This window comes from Hyla sarda, chromosome 5 (genome assembly GCF_029499605.1).
Source record: "Hyla sarda isolate aHylSar1 chromosome 5, aHylSar1.hap1, whole genome shotgun sequence".
Taxonomy (NCBI): domain Eukaryota; kingdom Metazoa; phylum Chordata; class Amphibia; order Anura; family Hylidae; genus Hyla; species Hyla sarda.
Genome location: NC_079193.1, coordinates 327,726,218 through 327,753,558, shown reverse-complemented (window position 1 = coordinate 327,753,558; position 27,341 = coordinate 327,726,218). Strand labels below are relative to the sequence as shown.

The following is a 27,341-nucleotide window of genomic DNA, read 5'->3' as shown; positions in this document are numbered from 1 at the left end:
GTGATATCACAGAAGTGTCATTGACTTGGAGTTACATTGTGTTGTTTAAGTGTTCCCTTTATTTTTTTGAGCAGCATATTTTTTTGGTCGCAAAGACCAAATATACCCCCAGGTCATGAAGGGGTTAACTACATTCATGCAGTAAAATAAAGAAAAAAAAAATTATATATATTACGGTATATACCAAACTGCCCCAATTAAAAAATGTACAAAAAACATTAAAGTTTTGGCTGATCAACACAGAGGCAAAAGTGGAGAAATTTAGCTGGTCATTAAGGCCCTTATAGGGCTGGTCACAAGGGGTTACATAAAGTGAACCACAGAAGAAGCAGCGCAAAATACTATCAAGGGGCTTCATAATAATGAAGCCCCAGGACTGATGGCTACATTGGTAAATCCTATAGGAAAATTGTTTCAACTTTCGCCCTCTTTACTAAAATACGTAAATGGGCACTGTCCGATACAAAAACTTTTGATATGTTGTAAAGCATGTATAACCAATAGGTTTTGCAATTGCTTTAATTAGAAAATTTTCATTAATTCATACTGAAAAAGCCAGACAAACAACTGCCCCCCCCCCCTCGCCCCGGCCTGCTTGGACACGTACGAGTCCTGCTGTGTCCATGCCTCATGGACACACTTCCTTGATCGACAGCTCTGAGCGCAGGGCTCAGAGCTAGAGGAAAGATCCTCCCACTGTCAGCTTGTGTCCCGCTACTGTCAGTGAGGACAAGCTGGGAGTTGTAGTTTTACGAATGCTAAAGGAGATGTGAGCAGACAGCATACTGAGGGAGGGGGCGGGGACCTGCACAGTGAGGCCACGCCCCCTCCCTTTGAGAGGAATTCAGACTAGGGAGCTAAAATAAAAATTTTATAATAAAATAAATAAAGGTGCTAGACACATAAAAATTTGATGTACATGGTCAGGATTAGGTACTGAGTGATATATATAAAAAAAAATTTTGTTTGTTGGATCTGACCGTACGCTTTAAGATTCTAGGTGGGGAGGGTATGCCCCCTAGGCTAACATGGCTTACATCATATTACTGTCATAAACTGGTAGTAAAGATCCTTCACCCCCTAGTTCACATAGACCCATATCACATACTAATATAGATATTAAAGGGGTACTCCGCTGCTCAGCGTTTGGAACAAACTGTTCTGAACGCTGTAGCCGTCAGCTCGTAATGTCATAGCCCCACCCCCTCATGACATCACTCCCCCTCCCATAGACTTGGAATGGGGGGGGGGGGGCGTGACGTCATGAGGGGGCAGGGCTATCATGTCAATAGCTCCCAGCACTGGCTCCTGCATTTGGAACAGTTTGTTCCAAATGCTGAGCAGCGGAGTACCCCTTTAAAATCCTGTCCAAGCTGATGGCTGGATCCTATTTCCCCTGCATGTCATGTTTTATCCCAGGCTGCTCAGGGGTACACAATAGAGATGAGCGAACAGTAAATTCGATTAGTCACGAACTTCTCGGCTCGGCAGTTGATGACTTATCCTGCATAAATTAGTTCATCTTTCAGGTGCTCCGGTGGGCTGGAAAAGGTGGATACAGTCCTAGGAAAGAGTCTCCTAGGACTGTATCCACCTTTTCCAACCCACGGGAGCACCTGGAAGCTGAACTAATTTATGCAGGATAAGTCATCAACTGCCGAGCCGAGAAGTTCGTGACGAATCGAAGTTCGCTCATCTCTAGTACACATCATAAAAGTTCTGATGGTTCTGGACATGGTGGAAAGTCTGCGTTGTCAACCATAGACCCCAAAAAAGGCATCCAATAATGTATGGTAGGGGAGTTTGGTTATACAAGGTATTAGATGTTATGTTTTACACCATTTATGCACAAAAGGCAGAGAAGGGGCTCATATCTCACCTGATATATACCTCAAACATCTAAACCCTAAAAGACACATATGGCCCAGATTTATCATTCTGCCTGAAACCAAAACTGTCTGATTTTGACTTATATTTTTGGGCAGACTAATAAATCTGGACCTATAACACTGTTACTAAAATACCTGATCTCTCACATAACTTTACATTGTATTTAAAAGGGCACTCATTAAAACAAATTTTTGCTATTGCACTCCTTATAGTAAATAAAAAAATCTTTATAATATACTTGGTTTAAAAAAATAAATAAAATAAAAAAATAAATTAAGTTTTCTGTGTGTTATTTGTGTTTTAAAAAAGCTGCCACTAGGTGTCTCCCTACTTGTTCAGAGCACATCCCCCCCCCCCAATCTTTTGCACAGACGTTGGACTCCTGCTGGCCTGGCAGAAGTCCAAAATCGGGAAATGCTGAGGGGGGTGCAGCATTATCCAATCATAGCTCATCTCACACTAAACTGCACACTGGCAGTTGGTTGCAGAGTGAGGGAGGAAGTTCTCCCCTGTATGGCTTCAGATGATGTCGCGCCTGCTGGGGAACGCCCCTTCCCAGTCTGTGAATCTGACTGAGACTGAGCAGAAAATAAAGAGAAATATCAAGGTAGAAAACTAAAAAATAATAAAAATAAAGGCAGGGGGTGTGTTATCATGATGGGGGCAGTGAACTGGGAGGATTATAACATTTATCAAGTTAATGAGGGGTACTCATTCTTTACAGTTATTACATTAAGTCCAAGAATTCACATTTTGAAGGGTTTCTCTTAAAGAGTACCCCTCATTAACTTGATAAATGTTATAATCCTCTCAGTTCACTGCCCCCATCATGATAAACCACCCCCTGCCTTTATTTTTATTATTTTTTTTTAGTTTTCTACCTTGATATTGCCCTGTATTTTCTGCTCAGTCAGATTCACAGACTGGGAAGGGGCGTTCCCCAGCAGGCGTGACATCATCTGAAGCCATACAGGGGAGTACTCTATAACCAACTGCCAGTGTGCAGTTTAGTGTGAGATGAGCTATGATTGGAGGGCCGCAGTTTGGACACCACTGCCTTAGGTAGATCTACTCACCTATGACATAACATACCTGGGAATGATCGGAGTGGCCCTTCAGCTCTAAACTGCCTACCTCAGTTATAAAGTTATACAAGAATAGCAGCGTTGGCACAACACCCCTTAAAGGAAAACTGTCAGCTTGCTCCCCCCGCACTAACCAGCCGTACTGGCTGGTAGTGCGTGGGACGCTGATCAGTTTGATGCTTACCGGGCCCGGATCCGTCGTTCAGCCGTAATCTTCTATTTTCGGTATATGCTAATTAGCTGCTAACTTGCATCGGCCAGGCTAACTGGCACTCTGATATTAGTGCCGCTGGCCGCAGCGCCACCCAGCTCATCAATATTCCTCTCCTGCACTACCAGCCAATACTGCTGGTTAGTGCGGGGGGAGATGTCCGTAAAAATGATGAGTAAACTAATGCAGACAGAAGAAACCATGTATGGAAAGTTAATGGAACTTTATAACTGTGCATATTCACATGCAGAAGGATGAATGTTGTTCCTAGGACAATAATGTTTTAGGAACAACATTCATCCTTCTGCACAGTAAAAATAAACTACCTGTACATATAAAAGGGGTAATCCTGCCTTTAAATTTTATAATATATATATGTGTGTGTATGTATATATATATATATATATATATATATATATATATATATATATATATATATATATGAATTTAGGTGCACTACTGTGGTAGATATATACAATGACATTGGCTATCCCTCAACACTGATGTTAAAATTGAGACATTCGCCAGTGTATCCTTATATGAAGGACACACCAGAGCCCGCACACCAACGCCAAGGTTCGACCCGCACCAATTACGGCAGCATTCGGTTGACACAACTTCCTCCCAGGTATCTGGGAGGAAGTTGTGAGTCAACCGAATGCTGCCGTAATTGCCCACTGGCCCCTGTTTTGCTTATCAAGCACAGGTAGGATTAGCGTTAGGTCTCGCACCAATTTGAGAAACCTTGGCGTTGGTGTGCGGGCTCTGGTGTGTCCTTCATATAAGGATACACTGGCGAATGTCTCAATTTTAACATCAGTGTTGAGGGATAGCCAATGTCATTGTATACATCTACCACAGTAGTGCACCCATATTCCTGTATTGTATTCTAATTGTTACACATCCACACCGTTTATCTGGTGTAGGATTCTATTGTGGCACTTGTAGTCCGCTGCAGGCATCCTCCATTATATGCATTTTTATGCTGGGGATCGCCCTTAGCAACGGACTACAAGGGCAGGATCTGCTCCCCCAGTATAAATGCAAAACTGCATTTGGGGTTGAGCACCTCCAGCCATTTGAGACCACGTTTTTTGTTGTTTGTATATATATATATATATATATATATATATACATATATATATATATATATATATATATATACATATACACACACATACACGTCTGAACAGAGGTATAGGATGGCACCACTAGTAACAGGTAAATCGAGGGTTAAACCAGGAACAGGATTGCAGTGCAGCAATGAAGACCATAAAATGCTGAGTCTGCGGAAGTGCTAGGATATAAGCCAAAGGACAGGTATGTCAGACATATAGCAAAAAAGAACCAAAGAAAAATCCACACTCACCGCTAGGTTAGCGACTCGAAGCTCCTACATGGAGAGTCAAGTGGACAGAGGTTGCAGGGTAGTGTGGGCGCTCAGAGGCAATTACCATGCTAACCTGCAACCTCGGTCCACCAGTGTCTCCATGTAGGAGCTTCGAGTCGCTAAACTGGCGGTGAGTGCAGATATTTCTTTGGTTCTTTTTTGATATATAATATATATGTGTATGTATATGCTGGGGCGGGGGGGGGGGGGTGGGGGGGTGAATAACAGAAAAAATATACTTGCCATCTCAGTCAATCACTGAGTGGGATGGGACACAGCAGCAAGTTTGTTTCTTCCCCCATCCTCCAATTAAAGTTCTATTGAAATTTTTTGCACAAAATGTAATATAAACGTGTTCAGCCAGTCCTGCCCTATGATTATGAGGTCTAAGCTGCAGGCATAATGTTAATGTGACATTTTCTTTAAAACATCGGTCTTCAGTTTGGAAGTCTAGTCTTATTTCTGCATCATGTATATTCTTAGGAGAAGCCATCACATAATGATCGGCAGATCCCAGGGACCCCCATAAAGTCTGAGAATGAATTCTGATTCTGCCGTGCGGCCCCTTTAAAGTCATTCATAGCAGAGTGAAGTAACAGACAACCCTTATGTGCAGTCATTGCAGTTCCCTTCCCAGACAGACATGTTGCAGTCCTATATACAGAAGGTGCATGGGGCCCTGAAATGCTAAACACCCAGAGGTTCGACCCGCACCAACTATAAAATGACGACATGTCCTTGTAATATACCATTATTTTATGAGATGGGAATACCCTTTTAAGGCTGAACACACACTTTTTGTATTAATAAAAAAAAAAAAAAAAGAAGTTGAAAAGAACGCTGCAGCCAGAAGTGATGTGGACATCAATAGGGAAATATGAAGACCTATATCCACATGGCTTTTAGAGGCAGCTTTTCAAAAATCACAGTATGTTCTGGGTATGGAGTTGGGGCCTTGTAGAGAAGCATTTTCTCCCAATGACTTGCATAGGTGGAAAAACAACATCTGTGCATATATGTTACTGCAGCAGTGTATACCAGACTGGAAACAAATAAAATAAAATGCTGAAGAGAGAAGGATACTGAAGGTCTAGGCCAGGACTCGGAGCAGATCCATAACTCTGGAAAGGTTTTCATTTTATTTCTCTGTGTAGTTCTCACTCCTGGTTTTGGCCACTTATGGTCAGTATTTTGCATTAGGAAATGCTCGCTCAGGCAACCACAGGCAGAGCCGGGTCACCACAACAGATGAGGACTGGCAGAGCGGGCACATCCTGCACGTCAAAACAAAAGCAGGAATCTCTGCTTGTCTGGATGGCAGTACTGGGGTAATTTGGGAAGGGAAGTGTACTTTTTTTTTTCTTTTCTTTTTTTTTAAAGTGAGCCTAAGACCATAACTAAAACTTTGTGTGGGTCCAGTTTAACCCTTTAACCCCTTAAGGACCTGAAGTTTTTCAGTTTTTGCACTTTTTTCCCTCCTTACCTTTAAAAAAATCATAATTCTTTAAATTTTGCACCTAAAAATAGATATGATGGCTTATTTTTTGCGCCACCAATTCTACTTTGTAATGACATCAGTCATTTTACCCAAAAATCTACGGCGAAATGAATAAATAAAAAATAATTGTGCGACAAAATTGAAGAAAAAATTCCATTTTTTTATTTTGGGGGCTTCTGTTTCTACGCAGACGCCATGAATAAGTTTACGCACCAAACTTATTCATGGCGTCTTGGGAGGAAGATACCATCGTTCCCTGTCTCGGTGCAAACCTGGTGCTCTGGAAAAAGTAGATTGATATTATTTTGATTTGGGAAGGGAATTTGATTGATTTGGAACACTTTATAAATGAGTTAAATACTAATAATCACAATAATCACTTCACATCCACTATCAGTAAAGATATTATCAATTTTCTGGAAATTGAGATTAGAGCAGATTGGGATAAATTAATTATAAAATACATACCAAAAACCAATGGCAAAAAATAGCTATATACGTTTTGATAGCTGCCATTTGCCCCGATGGCTCATTAATGTGCCAAGGGGCCAATATCGCAGACTCAAAAGAAACTGCACTTCAAATGATACATTTTTGGAGGAAGCAGCACAATTAACCAATCAGTTTAGAGACAAAAATTATCCAGACCTGCTCTTACAACAATCTCTAGATCATATCAAACAGGTTGATAGGGCCACCTTTTTTGTTCGGAAAGAAAAATATATCACTACTAATGTATGTAACTTAAATGGGCACTGTCAGATACAAAAACTTTTGGTATGTTGTAAAGCATGTTTAACTAACAGGTTTAGCAATTGCTTTCATTAGAAAATTTTCAGTATTTCATACTGAAAAAGCCAAACAACTGCCCCCCCCCTGCTTGGACACATACTAGTCCTTCTGTGTCCATGCGTCATCACCCACATCATGGACACACTTCCTTGATTGACAGCTGTGAGCGCAGGGCTCAGAACTGGAGGAAAAATCCTCCCACTGTCATCCTCCCACATGCTGGGAGTTGTAGTTTTGCTAATTCTAGGGGAGATGTGAGCAGACAGCATACTGAGGGAGGGGGCGGAGACCTGCACAGTGAGGACACGCCCCCTTCCTTTGAGAGGAATTCAGACTAGTGAGCTAAATTAAAAGTGTAATATAAAAATAAATAAAGGTGCTAGACACATAAGAATTAGATGTACATGGTCAGGATTAGGTACTGAGCGATATATTAAAAAAAATTTGGTTGGATCTGACGGGTACGCTTTAACAGTAAAATAGTCTTACCCTACAACAATGAACATAGGAAGGTAGAAAAGTTAAGGCATTAGCACGACAAGACCGAGATAGAGAGTGGATGTTGCCAGTCCATCCACCGATAGTATATACTAGAGACCCCAATTTAGGGATCACCGTAGCTCTATTAATCAAACCCCCATTATCTTTTAGACAACACAATTCTTGGTTAAACACGAAGGGATTTATCAGATGCGCCACATGTTCAAACTGTGCCAAAACTAAGGGCCCTAGAAAAGTCACGGAAGTATCTTCACAAGCCAATTCTTTTAAGTGGAATATAGAAGACCAGATAACCTGCAACACTAAGGGAGCAGTATATTGAATGTGGGTGCAGAAAACAATACATTGGACACACAAAGAGACCTTTAAAAATCCACATTGCTAAACACATAAATAACATAAAAAATGGAAATCTAAAACATCCCTTTCTGCTCACTTTGTAACAACACATAATCGTGATCCGAGTACGTTTTCATTTTTGGCCTTCAACATATTAGGCAAGATTGGAGAGGAGGTAGATATATGATAAAAAATGTCCCAAGCTGAAAGAAAAAATAATCTATGAATTTGCCACATTGTAACTGGGAGGACTATATTCCAATTTTGAACTGTTTGGATTTTTGTAGGAGATGGATTTGGCTCTAACAGGTGTCCTTTTATTCAATAGGACACACGCTACAGCCGACTCCATCCCTTATCAAGGACATCTTTATTAAGGACATCTTCACTTTTGCTGTACTGTATGTTGCATCATTATTGTGTTATTTATGTCATTTTTTTATTATTATTTTCTTTTTTTTTTTATTATATTTATTTTTATTATTTTTATTTTCATTTCATTTTTATTCTCATTATTTTTATCTTTATTATATTATTTAATTTATATATTTTTAGCATCATTTTTGCCTTCATTCTATATTATATTTTTTTTTTACACTTTTCATATTCATTTCACTACAATATTTCTTCATTCTTATTTTACTATTTTTTTTTTATATCATATATATATATATATATATATATATATATATATATATATATATATACACACACATATATATATATTTGTATTTCCTCATTATTACTATCTTATTACTATCTAATCCATGTTGTATTATATGTCTCTCATTTTCAAAATTATTATATCTCACTGTCCTTGAGGTGTGGGTTCTTCTCTTTATTTCATGTGAAGTTATTTCCAATCTGACCACAGTGCTCTCTGCTGACACCTCTGTACATGTCAGGAACTGTCCAGAGCAGGATAGGTTTGCTATGGGGATTTGCTCCTGCTCTGGACAGTTCCTGACATGGACAGAGGTGTCAGCAGAGAGCACTATGTCCAGACTGAAAAGAAATTCAAAAAGAAAAGAACTACTTCTGGAGCATAGAGCAGCTGATAAGTACTGGAAGGATTAAGATTTTTAAATAGAAGTAATTTACAAATCTGATTAACTTTCTGGTACCAGTTGGTTTAACCCCTTAACGACGCGGTGACCCCACGTCATATCGGGTCGGTCCTGGCGGCTAACGATAGCCGGGACCTGTGGTTAATACTGGACATCACCAATCGCGGTGATACCCGGTATTAACCCTTCAGACGCGGCGATCAAAGTTGATCAGCGCGTCTAAAACGAAAGTAAACTGTTCCCGGCAGCTCAGTCGGGCTGATTGGGACCACAGTGGTGTCCCGTTCAGTTGTTAGGACACGAGGAGTGTCCCTACCTGCCTGCTCATTGTCCGATTGTCGATTCACTGCTCTGTGCCTGAGATCCAGGCCGGAGCAGTGGAGCGCCGATAACACAGATCAATGCTATGCTATGGCATAGCATAGGATCAGTATCTGCAATCAATGTATTGCATGTTATAGTCCCCTATGGGAGCTATAACATTGCAAAAAATATATTAAAAAGTGTAAAAAAAATTGTTAATAAATGTGATTTAACCCCTTCCTTAAGTAAAAAAAAAAAAACTATGTAAATAAAAATAAACAAACATATGTGGTATCGCCGAGTGTGTAAATGTCCGAACTATAAAAATATATAATTCATTAAACCACAAGGTCAATGGCGTATGCGCAAAAAAATTCCAAAGTCCAAATACCATATTTTTGGTCACTTTTTATACCATAAAAGGTCAGATCAAAACAAAAATTGTACCGATAAAAACTTGAGATCACGGTGCTAAACATGAGTCCTCAAACATCCCTGTACGCTGAAAAATAAAAAGTTATAGGGGTCAGAAGAGAACATTTTTAAACGTATCAATTTTCGTGCATGTAGTTATGATTTTTTTTGCCAAAAGTAAAACAAAATCGAACCTATATAAGTAGGGTGTCATTTTAATCATACTGACCTACAGAATAACGATAAGGTGTCATTTTTCTCGAAATATGCACTGCGTAGAAACAGAAGACCCCAAAATTGACAAAATGGCTTTTTTTCTTCAATTTTGTCCCACAAATATTTTTTTTTCGGTTTCGCCATAGAAGTTTGGGTAAAATGACTGATGTCATTATAAAGTAGAATTGGTGGCGCAAATGGTTCACCATATAGGTCTGTAGGTGCAAAATTGAAAAGGTTGATTTTTGAAAGGTAAAAGGAGGAAAAACAAAAGTGCAAAACCGGTCCTTAACCCCTTAAGGACGCAGGACGTAAATGTACGTCCTGGTGCGGTGGTACTTAACGCACCAGGACGTACATTTACGTCCTAAGCATAACCGCGGGCATCGGAGCGATGCCCGTGTCATGCGCGGCTGATCCCGGCTGCTGATCGCAGCCAGGGACCCGCCGGTAATGGCCGACGCCCGCGATCTCGCGGGCGTCCGCCATTAACCCCTCAGGTGCCGGGATCAATACAGATCCCGGCATCTGCGGCAGTGCGCGATTTTAATGAATGATCGGATCGCCCGCAGCGCTGCTGCGGGGATCCGATCATTCATAACGCCGCACGGAGGTCCCCTCTCCTTCCTCCGTGCGGCTCCCGGCGTCTCCTGCTCTGGTCTGTGATCGAGCAGACCAGAGCAGGAGATGACCGATAATACTGATCTGTTCTATGTCCTATACATAGAACAGATCAGTATTAGCAATCATGGTATTGCTATGAATAGTCCCCTATGGGGACTATTCAAGTGTAAAAAAATTTTTTAAAAAATGTAAAATTAAAAGTAAAAAAAAAGTGAAAAATCCCCTCCCCCAATAAAAAAGTAAAACGTCCGTTTTTTCCAATTTTACCCCCAAAAAGCGTAAATTTTTTTTTTATACACATATTTGGTATCGCCGCGTGCGTAAATGTCAGAACTATTAAAATAAAATGTTAATGATCCCGTACGGTTAACGGCGTGAACGAAAAAAAAAAAAAAGTCCAAAATTCCTACTTTTTTTATACATTTTATTTTTAAAAAAAATTATAAAAAATGTATTAAAAGTTTTTTATATGCAAATGTGGTATCAAAAAAAAGTACAGATCATGGCGCAAAAAATGAGCCCCCATACCGCCACTTATACGGAAAAATAAAAAAGTTAGAGGTCATCAAAATAAAGGGATTATAAACGTACTAATTTGGTTAAAAAGTTTGTGATTTTTTTTAAGCGCAACAATAATATAAAAGTACGTAATAATGGGTATCCTTTTAATCGTATTGACCCTCAGAATAAAGAACACACGTCATTTTTACCATAAATTGTACGGCGTGAAAACGAAACCTTCCAAAATTAGCAAAATTGCGTTTTTAGTTTTAATTTCCCCACAAAAATAGTGTTTTTTGGTTGCGCCATACATTTTATGATATAATGAGTGATGTCATTACAAAGGACAACTGGTCGCGCAAAAAACAAGCCCTCATACTAGTCTGTGGATGAAAATATAAAAGAGTTATGATTTTTAGAAGGCGAGGAGGAAAAAATGAAAACGTAAACCAAACCAAAATGGGCTGAGTCCTTAAGGGGTTAAAAAAAAATTTTCCACCGGGTTACCCCTTTAAGCCGTATTCACATGAAGCTGTCAAACTGGAAATTTGTCAACATCTGTGCAAAGGAAAAATTGCCCAGTTGCCCATAGCAACCAATCAGATTGTTTCTTTCATTTTGCAGTGGTCTTGTTAAAAATGAAAGAAGCGATCTGATTGGTTTCTATGGGCAACTAGGCAACTTTTCCTCTGGACAGGTTTTGATAAGACTTCCCCCCCCCCCTTGTTTTTGTGGCAGGTTTTGCAAATTGCAATATGACTGCAAAGCACAAAACAGCACTACTGGGAAATAAGTCATTGAGTGTTCAATAAGAGGATACGGATTAGGGCTATGGAGCAGAATACTATAATGTAATGCAATAATTAGATGAATAAATAGTTATTTACTGAAGAGGAGGAAACATCTTTTTCAATGTACAGAAACAAGAACATAGTCAATCCTATTGATGGGACTGGAGGCAAGTAATGGGAACACAAATGATTACAAGCGCCATCTTGTGGACAGCTGCCTCACTTCCAGTCTATGTCAGATTCTAGTTTCCATTTATGGCACTTTAGCACCATCTGCTGTCTATCTTGGTGAACTTCATACACATGCCAGAATTCCTGTTGCATGTAAACAAAAAAAAAAAAAAGTAATTAAGCTTTGTACTATACTATTTGTATCAATACATCAGCTTTACAAGAGCTTTGCTTGCTGTCAAAGAATAAAAATATTTGTAATTTATGAACGAAGCAGGTCAGCCATACAATTAAAGGGAACCTGTCATGACATTTTACCCCCTGGAACCATTGGTAACAGATCCTAGAGCGGTGTTTCCCAACCAGGGTGCCTCTAGCTAATGCAAAACTACAACTCCCAGCATGCCCAGACAGCCTTCGGCTGTCCAGGCATGCTGGGAGTTGTAGTTTTGCAACAGCTGGAGGCACCCTGGTTGGGAAACCCTGTCCTAGAGCAATGCATTAGCACTCTTACTAGGTTTCTTTGCCCATTAATGATGCCAGCAATCTTCATAAAACTGTTTTAAAAACGTCCCGTGCTGTATGCTAATTCCTTCAAGTAATCCCCTGGGCGTTGCGGAGTTTAGAAGCAGTAAGTGAACCCATGGCTGTAATCACGACTGTCCTACCCTAGTCACGCTACATAGGAATGACTGAATTCACTTGTGCAATACTCACTATACCCCCTGATGAATACCTTATCCCCTTAACGACGCAGGACGTATATTTACGTCCTGCGCCGGCTCCCGCGATATGAAGCGGGATTGTGCCGCGATCCTGCATCATATCGCGTCGGTCCCGGCGCTCATCAACGGTCAGGACCCGTGGCTAATACCACACATCGCCGATCGCGGCGATGTGCGGTATTAACCCTTTAGAAGCGGCGGTCAAAGCTGACCGCCGCTTCTAAAGTGAAACTGAAAGTGACCCGGCTGCTCAGTCGGGCTGTTCGGGACCGCCGCGGTGAAATCGCGGCGTCCCGAACAGCTGACCGGACACCGGGAGGGCCCTTACCTGCCTCCTCGGTGTCCGATCGACGAATGACTGCGCCGTGCCTGAGATCCAGAGAGGAGCAGTCAAGCGCCGATAATGCTGATCACAGGCGTGTTAATACACGCCTGTGATCAGGATGAGAGATCAGTGTGTGCAGTGTTATAGGTCCCTATGGGACCTATAACACTGCAAAAAATTTAAAAAAAAAAGTGTTAATAAAGGTCATTTAACCCCTTCCCTAATAAAAGTTTGAATCACCCCCCCCCCTTTTCCCATAAAAAAAATAAAACTGTGTAAAAAAAATAAACAAACATATGTGGTATCGCCGCGTGCGTAAATGTCCGAACTATAAAAATATATCATTAATTAAACCGCACGGTCAATGGCGTATGCGCAAAAAAATTCCAAAGTCCAAAAAAGCGTATTTTGGTCACTTTTTATACCATTAAAAAAATTAATAAAAAGTGATCAAAAAGTCCGATCAAAACAAAAATCATACCGACAAAAACTTCAGATCACGGCGCAAAAAATGAGTCCTCATACCGCCCTGTACGTGGAAAAATAAAAAAGTTATAGGGGTCAGAAATGACATTTTTAAACGTATACATTTTTCTGCATGTAGTTATGATTTTTTCCAGAAGTACGACAATATCCAACCTATATAAGTAGGGTATCATTTTAACCGTATGGACCTACAGAATAATGATAAGGTGTCATTTTTACCGAAATATGCACTGCGTAGAAACGGAAGCCCCCAAAATTTACAAAATGGCGGGTTTTTTTTCGATTTTGTCGCACAATGATTTTTTTTTCCGTTTCGCCGTGCATTTTTGGGTAAAATGACTAATGTCACTGCAAAGTAGAATTGGTGACGCAAAAAATAAGCCATAATATGGATTTTTAGGTGGAAAATTGAAAGGGTTATGATTTTTAAAAGGTAAGGAGGAAAAAACGAAAGTGCAAAAACTGAAAAACCCTGAGTCCTTAAGGGGTTTAAGGGGTCTAGTTTTTAAAATTGGGTCCTGTTGAGAGGTTTTCCTACATTTTGCCACCTCTCAGCCATTTCTAACATTGCTTAGCACATAAAAACAGATGTACTTTTGATCCCGCGGGGGATAAGATCAGCCAAGATGGCGGACCGAGGCCCCCTCACCTGCCTCTGTCCCTCCCCCGGCGTCTTCTGACATTAAGAAGCAGCAGAGAAGAAGATGGCCGATAATACTGAACAGTATTAGCAATAAAATGATTGCAGTAAATAGTCCCCTATGGGGACATAAAAAGTGGGGGGAAAAAGTGATTTGTGAAAAAGCCTCTCCTTCAATAAAAAATGTACATTGTCCCTTATCCCATTTTACCCCCAAAAAGCATTAAAAAAAAATAAAAAAATATAACATATTTGGTATCTCTGCATGCGTTAAAGGGAACCAATCATCAGATTTTACCCTATATAACGCTTGGCAACGCTTTACCCTATATAACGTCTGTTCAGTGAGCGGAACAATGACGCGGCCCATCAATCAAGTGGAGGGGGCGTCGCTCCCGGCCGAAGAACGGGAGTAGCTGAGAAGAGCTCCCCACCCAGGTGACTACTTACGGCGGCGGCGGTGACTAGTTTATAACTTCATATCTTCACCATCCCTGGGGGCAGGAGCGTCCCCCGGGGATGGTGAGGACAACAATTTTACCCTATATAACGCTTTGCCAAGCATTATATAAGGTAAAATCTGATGATTGGTTCCCTTTAATGTCCAAACTATCAAAATATAATGTAAAATGATTCCGTACGGTGAACAGCGTAAACGTTAAAAAGAAAAAAATTTTAAATAAATAAAAAAAAGTCCAAAATTGTGTGTGTTTTGGGCACATCAAATTCACAAAAAAATTTATTATAAAATGTGATCAAATACTCAGATATACGCAAAAGTGGTACAAAAAATAAAAATAAAGATCACAGCGCAAAAAAATTATCCCTCATACAGCCTCCAATATGGGAAAATGAGAAAGTTGTAGGTGGTCAAAATAGGGTGATTTTAAACATACTTATTTTGTGAAAAAAGTCTGAGTTTTTTAAAAAGCAGTACAATAATAGAAAAGTATGTAATCATGGGTGTCATTTTAATCATATTGACCCAGAGAGAGAATAAAGAAAACATGTAATTTTTACCGTAAAGTGTACAGCGCAAAAGTGAAACCCTCCAAAATGTGCAACATTTCCTCACACTAATAATAATTTTTTTGTGTTTTCCATACATGTTATTAGGTATGTCCCGATATCGATACTAGTCATTTCCATGGTATCAGGGACTCGTTCAATGTCCCTGATGCCAAATCCGATACCTGCTGCCGCTCCACTGCCCCGTTCTCCCGTCCGCATCATGGCGTTCCATGGAGGAGCATGTGACACACACGTCAGTCCACCTCCTCCACTGCGCCCAGCATAACGCTATGGGGGAAGCAGAGCGACGTGTATGTCACATGCTCCATAGAATGCCATGATGCGGACGGGAGGATGGGGCAGCGGAGTGGCAGCACCTGACAGAGGACAGCCGCAGGTGAGCTGTCTACAAGTGTGGGGGCTGCGGTCTACAGGATGCCTGCTAATAATGTCTAAAGGGGGGTGCTGTCTAAAGAGAGCACTGCTAATGTCTATAGGGGGGCCCTGCCTACAAAGGGGCGCTGTCTACAAGGGGGGTTTCTGCTAATGTCTGCAAGGTGATACTACCTACTATTAAAGGCAATCTTACAGCAGAGTCACCTGCACTAACTTGAATTTATAGGTAGGTGACCCGGTTTCTATCGCTGCTCTCCATGTGAACATCAGTCTCGCCACCAATGCAAATTCCCTGTTCTGCTCAATGGAGAAGAGAGAAATCTTGTCTCATATTACAGCAGCCGCCTCCATTGTACACAACAAGGAACCCACATATCAGCATGGTAAGCAGCGCCAGAAAACGGGTCACCCTGGGGTCAGATTCCCTTTAAAAGTACTCGTAATTGGTATCGGCGAGTAATAGAATTAAAGTATCGGTACTCGGTCTTAAAAAAAATGGTATCGGTACATCCCTACATGTTATGGTAAAATGATTGATGTCATTACAGAGTCCAATTTGTCCAAAGTCCAAAAAAACAGCCCTCACCTGGGTCTGTAGAAGGAAATATAAAAGTTTAGATTTTTAGAAGGCGAGGAGGAAAAAACAAAACTGCAAAAATAAAATGGGCTGTGTCCTTAAGGGGTTAAAAAGAAGGGTTACTCACATTTTTTGGTGAAGGGAATTCTGGCCATTTATATTTCTATTGCCCATTTTTGCGCAATGGAGGCAGGGAGCTGCCTCCCTAAGCAGCTCCCCTGCCTCATCAATATTCCCCACCCTGCCCGCTCCCTTGCTGAATATGCTAATATCTTCACTCTCATGTCACTAGGATGTGAGAACTCTGCTCTCTGAGCAGAGCACCGGTGCCACGGGCTTGCAATACTGGGAAGGCAGGCCTGCGCTATGCTAAGAGACGTGAGAAGATATGGAGAAGGCAGGCGATTTTAGCGAGCTGGCTCCCCGCCTCCATTGTACAAAGCTATGCAATAACTACCGAAGTATAAACCACCAGAACTCAGGAAATACTTCACCAAAAAATTGAAGTAACCTGTCTTTGAAAATTTGAAAAGCCATTCACCTGCACTATAAGCCAGTATATTGGGTTTGTTGCAGGTGAAAAGGCTGTTAGTTTCTTTTTTTATTCTATCTGTCACCCTTTTTATGCTGTCCAAACTGCGGGCAGCATTAAACAGGTTAGGAAGTTGGCTCCACTAGAAATTATTCCAAAATGCTTGACCATTTAGGAGAAATCATAGTTTAAAAAAGCCCCCAGGACCTGGGTGACTATTAATTGGGAGAGGGGAGGAGGGGGGGGAAGCATACTAACAGGCTACAGGTTACATTAAATAGAGTGTCACTACAGTAACTAGTCCTAAAGCTTACCGGATCCTGAAGTATGATTGGAAGATCTGGCAAATACTTTGGCTTCTTTCTGCTCACAGACACGTTAGATAGCTGCAACAGGAAGTCTCTGGTGTACGTAATTCTATCTGCACACAAAAGGAGAAGGGTGTGTAATACAAATACAGTACAGTACACTGAATTTGGTTGTGAATAAAGGACAAGGAACGCAGAACCATGAAAGCTACTATACCCATTCACATTTTAGGCCTCATGCCCATCAGTGTTTATATCACATGGATTCTGAAATCTCTTGTGTAATGCAGAAAACTGCAGCAGGCTCCATCAGATACCTTCTACAGGAGAATTTGATCTGAGATATAAAACCAAGTCTGTGAGAAGACATGGTATTTTACACTATGGGGGAGATTTATCAACACCTGTTCAGAGGAAAATTTGCTAAGTTGCCCTTAGCAACCAATCAGAGGCCTTTTCAAAAATGAAAGAAGCGATCTGATTGGTTGCTATGGACAACTCAGCAACTTTTCCTCTGAACAGGTTTTGATAAATGTCCCCCTATATACGGACAGGATTTTACTAGTGTATGCATCCATAAAGAAGCCCCCCTAGCCAAACAAGGCCGGGTAGATTGAGTTTCTCTTTAAAAAAAAAAAAAAGCTAATTTTGAAGATAAAATTTTAAAAAGGGTTTATTTATTTCTAATGTTTATGACACATCCAAAGAATATGAAATAAAGGTCTCATCAGTGAGGGTGTCATTTATTGCGAGAACAAGGGTCCAGACTCCCTTCCTACCAGGCGGTGACCGAATGGAAATGTGGGAATACACTCGTCCTCAGCTCTTTCTGTAGGGGCCCTACTAGACAGTTTAATCATGCACTGTAAGCCAGTGCCGATTATACAGATCTGTAAGCCAGTGGCGATTTTATAGATCTGCAAGTCAGTGGCGATTATACAGATCTGTAAGCCAGTGGCGATTATATAGATCTGTAAGCCAGTGGCGATTTTATAGATCTGCAAGTCAGTGGCGATTATACAGATCTGTAAGCCAGTGGCGATTATACAGATCTGTTAGCCAGTGCCGATTATACAGATCTGTAAGCCAGTGCCGATTTTATAGATCTGTAAGCCAGTGCCGATTTTATAGATCTGTAAGCCAGTGCCGATTATACAGATCTGTAAGCCAGTGCCGATTTTATAGCTCTGTAAGCCAGTGGCGATTATATAGATCTGTAAGTCAGTGGCGATTATATAGCTCTGTAAGCCAGTGGCGATTATATAGATCTGTAAGCCAGTGGCGATTATATAGATCTGTAAGCCAGTGCCGATTATACAGATCTGTAAGCCAGTGGCGATTTTATAGATCTGCAAGTCAGTGGCGATTATATAGATCTGTAAGCCAGTGGCGATTATACAGATCTGTAAGCCAGTGCCGATTTTATAGATCTGTAAGCCAGTGCCGATTTTATAGATCTGTAAGCCAGTGCCGATTATACAGATCTGTAAGCCAGTGCCGATTATACAGATCTGTAAGCCAGTGCCGATTTTATAGATCTGTAAGCCAGTGCCGATTTTATAGATCTGTAAGCCAGTGCCGATTATACAGATCTGTAAGCCAGTGCCGATTATACAGATCTGTAAGCCAGTGCCGATTTTATAGATCTGTAAGCCAGTGCCGATTTTATAGATCTGTAAGCCAGTGCCGATTATACAGATCTGTAAGCCAGTGGCGATTTTATAGATCTGCAAGTCAGTGGCGATTATACAGATCTGTAAGCCAGTGGCGATTATATAGATCTGTAAGTCAGTGGCGATTATACAGATCTGTAAGCCAGTGGCGATTACATAGATCTGTAAGCCAGTGGCGATTATACAGATCTGTAAGCCAGTGCCGATTTTATAGATCTGTAAGCCAGTGCCGATTTTAGAGATCTGTAAGCCAGTGCCGATTTTAGAGATCTGTAAGCCAGTGCCGATTATACAGATCTGTAAGCCAGTGCCGATTATACAGATCTGTAAGCCAGTGCTGATTTTATAGATCTGTAAGCCAGTGCCGATTTTATAGATCTGTAAGCCAGTGCCGATTTTATAGATCTGTAAGCCAGTGCCGATTATACAGATCTGTAAGCCAGTGCCGATTTTATAGCTCTGTAAGCCAGTGGCGATTATATAGATCTGTAAGTCAGTGGCGATTATATAGCTCTGTAAGCCAGTGGCGATTATACAGATCTGTAAGCCAGTGGCGATTTTATAGATCTGTAAGCCAGTGCCGATTTTATAGATCTGTAAGCCAGTGCCGATTTTATAGATCTGTAAGCCAGTGCCGATTTTATAGATCTGTAAGCCAGTGCCGATTTTATAGATCTGTAAGCCAGTGCCGATTATACGGATCTGTAAGCCAGTGCCGATTTTATAGATCTGTAAGCCAGTGCCGATTTTATAGATCTGTAAGCCAGTGCCGATTTAATAGATCTGTAAGCCAGTGCCGATTTTATAGATCTGTAAGCCAGTGCCGATTATACGGATCTGTAAGCCAGTGCCGATTTTATAGATCTGTAAGCCAGTGCCGATTTTATAGATCTGTAAGCCAGTGCCGATTTTATAGATCTGTAAGCCAGTGCCGATTTTATAGATCTGTAAGCCAGTGCCGATTTTATAGATCTGTAAGCCAGTGCCGATTATACGGATCTGTAAGCCAGTGCCGATTTTATAGATCTGTAAGCCAGTGCCGATTTTATAGATCTGTAAGCCAGTGCCGATTTAATAGATCTGTAAGCCAGTGCCGATTATACAGATCTGTAAGCCAGTGCCGATTTTATAGATCTGTAAGCCAGTGCCGATTTTATAGATCTGTAAGCCAGTGCCGATTATACAGATCTGTAAGCCAGTGCCGATTTTATAGCTCTGTAAGCCAGTGGCGATTATATAGATCTGTAAGCCAGTGGCGATTATATAGATCTGTAAGTCAGTGGCGATTATATAGCTCTGTAAGCCAGTGCCGATTATACAGATCTGTAAGCCAGTGCCGATTTTATAGCTCTGTAAGCCAGTGCCGATTTTATAGCTCTGTAAGTCAGTGCCGATTTTATAGCTCTGTAAGCCAGTGCCGATTTTATAGATCTGTAAGCCAGTGCCGATTTTATAGATCTGTAAGCCAGTGCCGATTATACGGATCTGTAAGCCAGTGCCGATTTTATAGCTCTGTAAGCCAGTGCCGATTTTATAGCTCTGTAAGTCAGTGGCGATTATATAGATCTGTAAGCCAGTGGCGATTATACAGATCTGTAAGCCAGTGCCGATTATACAGATCTGTAAGCCAGTGGCGATTTTATAGTTCTGTAAGCCAGTGGCGATTTTATAGCTCTGTAAGCCAGTGGCGATTTTATAGCTCTGTAAGCCAGTGGCGATTATATAGATCTGTAAGCCAGTGGCGATTATACAGATCTGTAAGCCAGTGGCGATTATATAGATCTGTAAGCCAGTGGCGATTATACAGATCTGTAAGCCAGTGCCGTTTTTATAGATCTGTAAGCCAGTGCCGATTTTATAGATCTGTAACCCAGTGCCGATTTTATAGATCTGTAAGCCAGTGCCGATTTTATAGATCTGTAAGCCAGTGCCGATTTTATAGATCTGTGCTCTTTTACAGAGCTTGTACAAGTCTCGCACGTGGGGCGGAAAAGGCCGCACAAAGGATCTCTGGATCATTTGTGCCGCCCTTTGTTGCAATCTGCTGTCCATCCCTTATAACACAGGGAGATGTGTGGCCAGCTACCGAATATGTTTTGATGGGAAAAAACAACACCCTGTGTAATTGAGCCTTTATGATCAGACAGGTTATTCTTTTGTTTTAATAGACTTCTAACATTTCAAAGTAAGATAAATCTTAGTGCTAAGACCCCCAGTGATTGCAAAGAGGGGTGCTCAGCTAAGCGCCGCACCTTCTCCCGCTTGGCAGAGCGCCGTGCCTCCTCCTGCTCAGCTTAGTGGAAGTTGTGGTAAATTCCTAAAGCTGCCCAGTTACCGTGAAGAAAGATAAAATCGGTAGCTGTGGCAAGTAAATCTCCAGGGTGTCTGTGTGTTCTGGTTCAACAGAGCGCTCCAATCCCTTTGTTTTAGCGATTAATTAGGGGGGGCTAATTACCCAGTCCCTACTGATCAATACTTGTGACACGTTACTATGAAAGGTTTAGGAGTTTATCAAGCACACTTCGGTGATTCCAACCTGCTGCATGAACGGTGTCCCCTGACTCTCATTGCACTATGTGAGGCGGCTGTATCATCCCACGGACTGAATGGAGAGGCGGACGTAAATCTGCATCTTTCTTTCCAGCTAAAGGGGTCATTTGGCATTTAACTTTTTAAATAATTCCACCTAGCCTCCAGCACAGTGTTTCCTAACCAGCGTGCCTCCAGCTGTTTCAAAACTACAACTCCCAGCATGCCCGGAGAGCCTTCGGCTGTCCGGGCATGCTGGGAGTTGTAGTTTTGCAACAGCTGGAGGCACCCTGGTTGGGAAACACTGTCCTAGAGCAATGCATTAGCACTCTTACCATGTTTCTATGTCCATTACTGATGCCAGCAATCTTCGCTGCCATCGGCTTCCGGGGCCCCATTCAGTAGGTCGCAGGGGGCCCCAGCGGTCGGACCCCCCCCCCACAAACTGAAACGTATACCCTATCCTTAGGATAGGGGATAAGTTTTTCAGGACTGGACTACTCCTTTAACACATCACACTGCCCATCGCTGGCCTCAGTGCTTTTAGAGAGCTACTAAAACCTCTGCATAAAAGATTCATGTCTCTATAAATAAAGTTACACGCTGCCCATGGAGCTGCCAGGGGCAGAGGGGGGGGGGGGATATTCATGGCTATGCAACTTATAATGAGGTTTCCAAAGACTCCTTTACCCAGTGTGTGAGTATTGTGGAGGTCGCCATTTCAGAGCTTCATATTAAAAACCAATAATAACTCTAATGCAATAGAGAAACAGTGGAGTTTACACATAAGGAGGAGGATATTTCCAAAGACACAGATTTTTCATTTACCTTTTTTATTGTTCCATTGTGGTTCTTCTAGTGGTTTTTCAATTACTGGATCCTTGAAAACATGATGAAGGTTCTCAATGGAGCACCACTGAATTAGAAAAGAAGCTGGTGAGAGACATCACACGTGACCAGAAGAGCTGATGAACATATATGAACATAAACCATTATCATGGGGGAAATACCAACCATTTTATGAATATGACCGTAATGAGTTTTTAATGTATCAATGTACAACTTGATGATCACCGAATTTCAAAGACCCTTGGAAGTCTTACCAGGAAATTAGGCAGAATTCTCATGGACTCTGATGCATAAAAGTTTGTGCGCGCTTTGCTGAATAAACATCTTAACATGGAGACATACTAAGGATTTTAGGGATCGACCGATTATCGGCCGATATTCACGATATTTGACATTATCGTTAATTACCTTGCCGATAATGTCCAATGTCCTGCATCTGGCGTTTTTTCATTTGTGTGGAAATTGCAGCAGTGATGGGAAAAAAATTAAACGAAATGTATATATTTTATAACAACATTTTTATTATTTTTTAATAAAGTGTGTGTGTGTTTCAAATTTTTTTCTCTATTTTTTACATTTTTAGGTAGTACTCCTACTCCCAGCATGGAACAGACTGTTCCATGCTGGGAGTAGTAGTACCTGTAGTAATAGACATATCGCCCCGAGTCTCAGTCCTGACACCCGATGCGATCGTCCATTATATAGAAGAGATGCCGCTGTATACAGCGCTCGCATCTCTGCTCTGAACTCCGGCAAGTGATGTAAATAGAACATCACTCATTCATATTTTCCACCCAGAGCTGTGATTGGCCGGATGGTTGCAGCCAATCACAGCTCTGAGGGAAATATGAATCAGTGAGTGGCCGAGTACAGAGCACAGATGTGAGCGATGTATACAGTCGCTCCATCTCTGCTATAGACAGGACGATCACAGCGGGTGTCAGTAGTGATACTCGCTGTGATGTGTCCTTAACTGCAAGCACTACTACTCCCAACATGGAGCACACTCTGCTCCATGCTCGGAGCTGTAGTATCTGCATTAATAGACAAATCGCAGCAAGTGTAACTTCTGACACTCGCTGTGATCTGTCTATTAATGCAGGTACTACAGCTCCCAACATGGAGCAGAGTGTAGGTAGTACCTGCATTTATGGAAAGATCACAGTGGGTATCACTACTGACACTCGCTGTGATCCTCCTGTATAATGTATGGATGCAGCGGCCGCTCTTCTATGGTGCCCTGCACTGCCGTATATACACACATATTCCTAGAGCTGTGATAGGCTGGAACCATCTGGCCAATCACAGCTCTCTGCAGGAAATATGATTAGGTGTATATTTAAGTCAGTGCAGGGGACCATAGAAGAGCGGCCACATCTATACATTGTACAGGAGGATCGCAACGGGCGATCTGTCAATTAGTACAGGTACTACTACTCCCATCATGGAACAGTGTGTTCTATGCTGGGAGTAGTAGTACTACCTAAAAAATTTTAAAAATAAAGAAAATAGAGTGAAAAACACACACACTTTTTATTATTGTCAGCTACATTTTTAGGTCCCCACCCGCCCACATAAATTGATCCCTGTTTAAAAAAAATGTAAAAATTTTGTAATAAAAAAAGATAAATCTCGTTAGATACAATTTTTTCCTTCACTACTGTATCTTTTTTTTTTATGGTACTCTACGAAATTTTATTAAAAAAGGTATCTCCATCACTTTTTTGGATCGCTAAAGTCCAAAAAAGAATAAAAACCGCCGGCAAAAACACCAAAGTTAAAACCCACATGTCGTTCATTGGCGCTTTTTCACTCCCATAGACTTTTATGGGAGAAAAACGCCACGATTTTGACTTAAAAAAAAAAAAAAAAAAAAACACCAGTGGCTCAACATGCTGCGATTACCAACGATTTCAAAAACGCAAGAAAAGCGTGAAAAAACGCCAAAAGGATTTAAAAAAACGCCAAAGTGAAAAAACGCCAAGTGGAATAAGAATTTTGCGATTTCTCACCGATTTACAGCTAACATCTGGCCGCAGCGTTTTTTGGCCCAAAAAACGCAATGCGGCAGAATTGGCGTACCCCCCCAAAAAAATAAATAAATAAAAAAAAAACACAAGTGGAATCCTAGCCTTACTGTACTCCTGTCTGTGATAAGAAGGGCACTGCTGGGAAATGTTCTGTACAGAACAGGATGTCAGAGCTCAGTTTTAGGCCTAGTGGTAAGAATGAAAACTGCAATATTTCAGGATTATGTTAAAATATAAAATAATAAAAATCACAAAAAATAAAAAAGGTGAGTATATACACTTAAACAATAGGTAATTTCCTGATGACATTATATCTGTACATTTATGGCATTACCAATGACCGATAGATACGAGTCCCACTTCAGTGACCTTCACTTATCTCGAGAACTGTATGCAGCCCCCCCGGAGGAGGAAAAGCATCAGTGCTTGACTGGTAACAAATACACTCCTTCTGTATTATAGACTATCTGCAGTGATCCACAATACTACATTTTTGGCTATTGGATTTTTTGGGCTTTTCTCTTCTCCACTGAAGACAATGGGGAAATTCCACAATGGAAGTGACCTGCTCCACATTTTAAGAGCCCTGCAGTTCAATTTCCATGTAAAAGAAATTCTGAAGCATATGGGCAAGATCTGTAAAATCTCACGGTCATGCTCGGTACTGTAACCCGCTATGGATTTTACTGTACAACAATTCCACCAGATGTAAATAAGACCATAAGACAAAGTTAATATAAATGGTAGCAGTTATTTTTGGAGGTATTCTTTTTAGTAGTTAATTTAGTGTTATTTTTTTTTTACTTATGTCCCTAATAAACGGAGCTCTCATAGATAACAAATCCTCTTACCATATTACAGTGATCTTTAAAGTTGTCTCTACAATCGGTGAATGTAGCCTGAAAGTTTATGAATACGGCTCCTGCAAAGAAAACACAAAATGTAGCTTAGAATATAATAGATCTATACAAACCTGGAGACACAGAGCTCCCCATCACCATAGCACTGCAGGGATCTGTGGGTGGGTAGATTCTGGTGAACAATACCCCCACCTGCCCTTCCCATAGGGGGGACTATACTCCCATCACTACTCCCTGACTATACTCCCATCACTACTCCCTGACTATACTCCCATCAGTACTCCCTGACTATACTCCCATCAGTACTCCCTGACTATACTCCCATCACTACTCCCTGACTATACTCCCATCACTACTCCCTGACTATACTCCCATCACTACTCCCTGACTATACTCCCATCACTACTCCCTGACTATACTCCCATCACTACTCCCTGACCATACTCCCATCACTACTCCCTGACCATACTCCCATCACTACTCCCTGACCATACTCCCATCACTACTCCCTGACTATACTCCCATCACTACTCCCTGACTATACTCCCATCACTACTCCCTGACTATACTCCCATCACTACTCCCTGACTATACTCCCATCACTACTCCCTGACTATACTCCCATCACTACTCCCTGACTATACTCCCATCACTACTCCCTGACTATACTCCCATCACTACTCCCTGACTATACTCCCATCACTACTCCCTGACTATACTCCCATCACTACTCCCTGACTATACTCCCATCACTACTCCCTGACTATACTCCCATCACTACTCCCTGACTATACTCCCATCAGTACTCCCTGACTATACTCCCATCAGTACTCCCTGACTATACTCCCATCAGTACTCCCTGACTATACTCCCATCAGTACTCCCTGACTATACTCCCATCAGTACTCCCTGACTATACTCCCATCAGTACTCCCTGACTATACTCCCATCAGTACTCCCTGACTATACTCCCATCAGTACTCCCTGACTATACTCCCATCAGTACTCCCTGACTATACTCCCATCAGTACTCCCTGACTATATTCCCATCAGTACTCCCTGACTATACTCCCATCAGTACTCCCTGACTATACTCCCATCAGTACTCCCTGACTATACTCCCATCAGTACTCCCTGACTATACTCCCATCAGTACTCCCTGACTATACTCCCATCACTACTCCCTGACTATACTCCCATCACTACTCCCTGACTATACTCCCATCACTACTCCCTGACTATACTCCCATCACTACTCCCTGACTATACTCCCATCACTACTCCCTGACTATACTCCCATCACTACTCCCTGACTATACTCCCATCACTACTCCCTGACTATACTCCCATCACTACTCCCTGACTATACTCCCATCACTACTCCCTGACTATACTCCCATCACTACTCCCTGACTATACTCCCATCACTACTCCCTGACTATACTCCCATCAGTACTCCCTGACTATACTCCCATCACTACTCCCTGACTATACTCCCATCACTACTCCCTGACTATACTCCCATCACTACTCCCTGACTATACTCCCATCACTACTCCCTGACTATACTCCCATCAGTACTCCCATATGTTGTCTGAAGTTATAGGCCCTTACACAACCACCATGACTGTGTATTGTCCTTTAGACGTGCAGAATAGTACTATAAAGTGACCCCTTGAGTATGTACTCACCGGAGCCAGGTAGAATGCGACGAATAGGCCTTGCCGGCTGCAGCTGTTTGCGGATCAGTCGTCGGGCATCCATTTCAAGCAGCAAATCACAACCTAATGGAACCATATGACAGTCACTTGAGGGGTTAACTAATGTCACACACACGCAATGGCATTTTTCATGCAATTTATTGAGCAAAAAAAGAACAAAAGGAGCAGAAGTCCCCAGACATATTGGCCCTTATTTACTAAGAGTGTTGTGTAGGTTTCTTTGTGGGTTTTAATTCCCTACAATTTATTTTCCACAGTATTTACTAAGGTTTCCCTACATTTTCCTTTTTTTTTTTTTTTTTTTTTTTTTTTTCCTTACACATGTTCTGATCTGTCTGGTTTTCCTCAGCTCAAATCCACCACATTTTATGTGGAAACCTTAGTAAATATAGTGTTTTTTTTGTGAAAATGTCGGGAACACGCCCCTTTTCGGTGACCACGCCCCCTTTCCCCGCCGGTCACACCCCTTTTTTCAGGTTTTCTTAGCAAAATGGAGAGTTAGTCGAGGTTTTTTCAATTCTGGCGCAATGCGCCAGAATCGAGAGCACAAGCCGACAAGGCATGTCGGGTTTGCAATAGTAAATGAGGGCCATACTCTTTTAGGTTTCTCTTTTGTCCGGCAAAACGAATGCAAATTGCTATTTTTGATACCATAGCACAGTGTTTCCCAACCAGGGTGCCTCCAGCTGTTGCAAAACTACAACTCCCAGCATACCCGGACAGCCGACGGCTGTCCGGGCATGCTGGGAGTTGTAGTTTTGCAACAGCTGGAGGCACCCTGGTTGGGAAACACTGGCATAGCAAGTGGAAGGGGATTTTAAAAGGTTTGTCTCTTATCTGTCATGTAAAAAAAAAAAAAAACAGCAGCAACCGCAAAACACTATTG

General features: G+C 41.5%; 1 protein-coding gene across 6 annotated transcripts in view; it reads right to left on the bottom strand.

Annotated features, from left to right (window-relative positions):
- Positions 1–27,341, bottom strand: part of C5H8orf88 (chromosome 5 C8orf88 homolog) — a 46,304-nt gene that overhangs the window by 7,281 nt on the left and 11,682 nt on the right. For 5 of the 6 annotated variants that reach the window (XM_056522351.1, XM_056522350.1, XM_056522354.1 and 2 more), the window contains exons 2-5: positions 26,426–26,518; positions 24,726–24,796; positions 21,824–21,911; positions 16,800–16,906 (exon numbers count right to left, since the gene is read on the bottom strand). In XM_056522351.1, the coding sequence (XP_056378326.1) occupies positions 16,800–16,906; positions 21,824–21,911; positions 24,726–24,796; positions 26,426–26,518 (359 nt within the window). Of the gene's footprint in view, positions 1–11,718; positions 11,938–16,799; positions 16,907–21,823; positions 21,912–24,725; positions 24,797–26,425; positions 26,519–27,341 lie in introns of all 6 variants that reach the window. The other variant, XR_008844303.1, reaches the window with a different exon arrangement.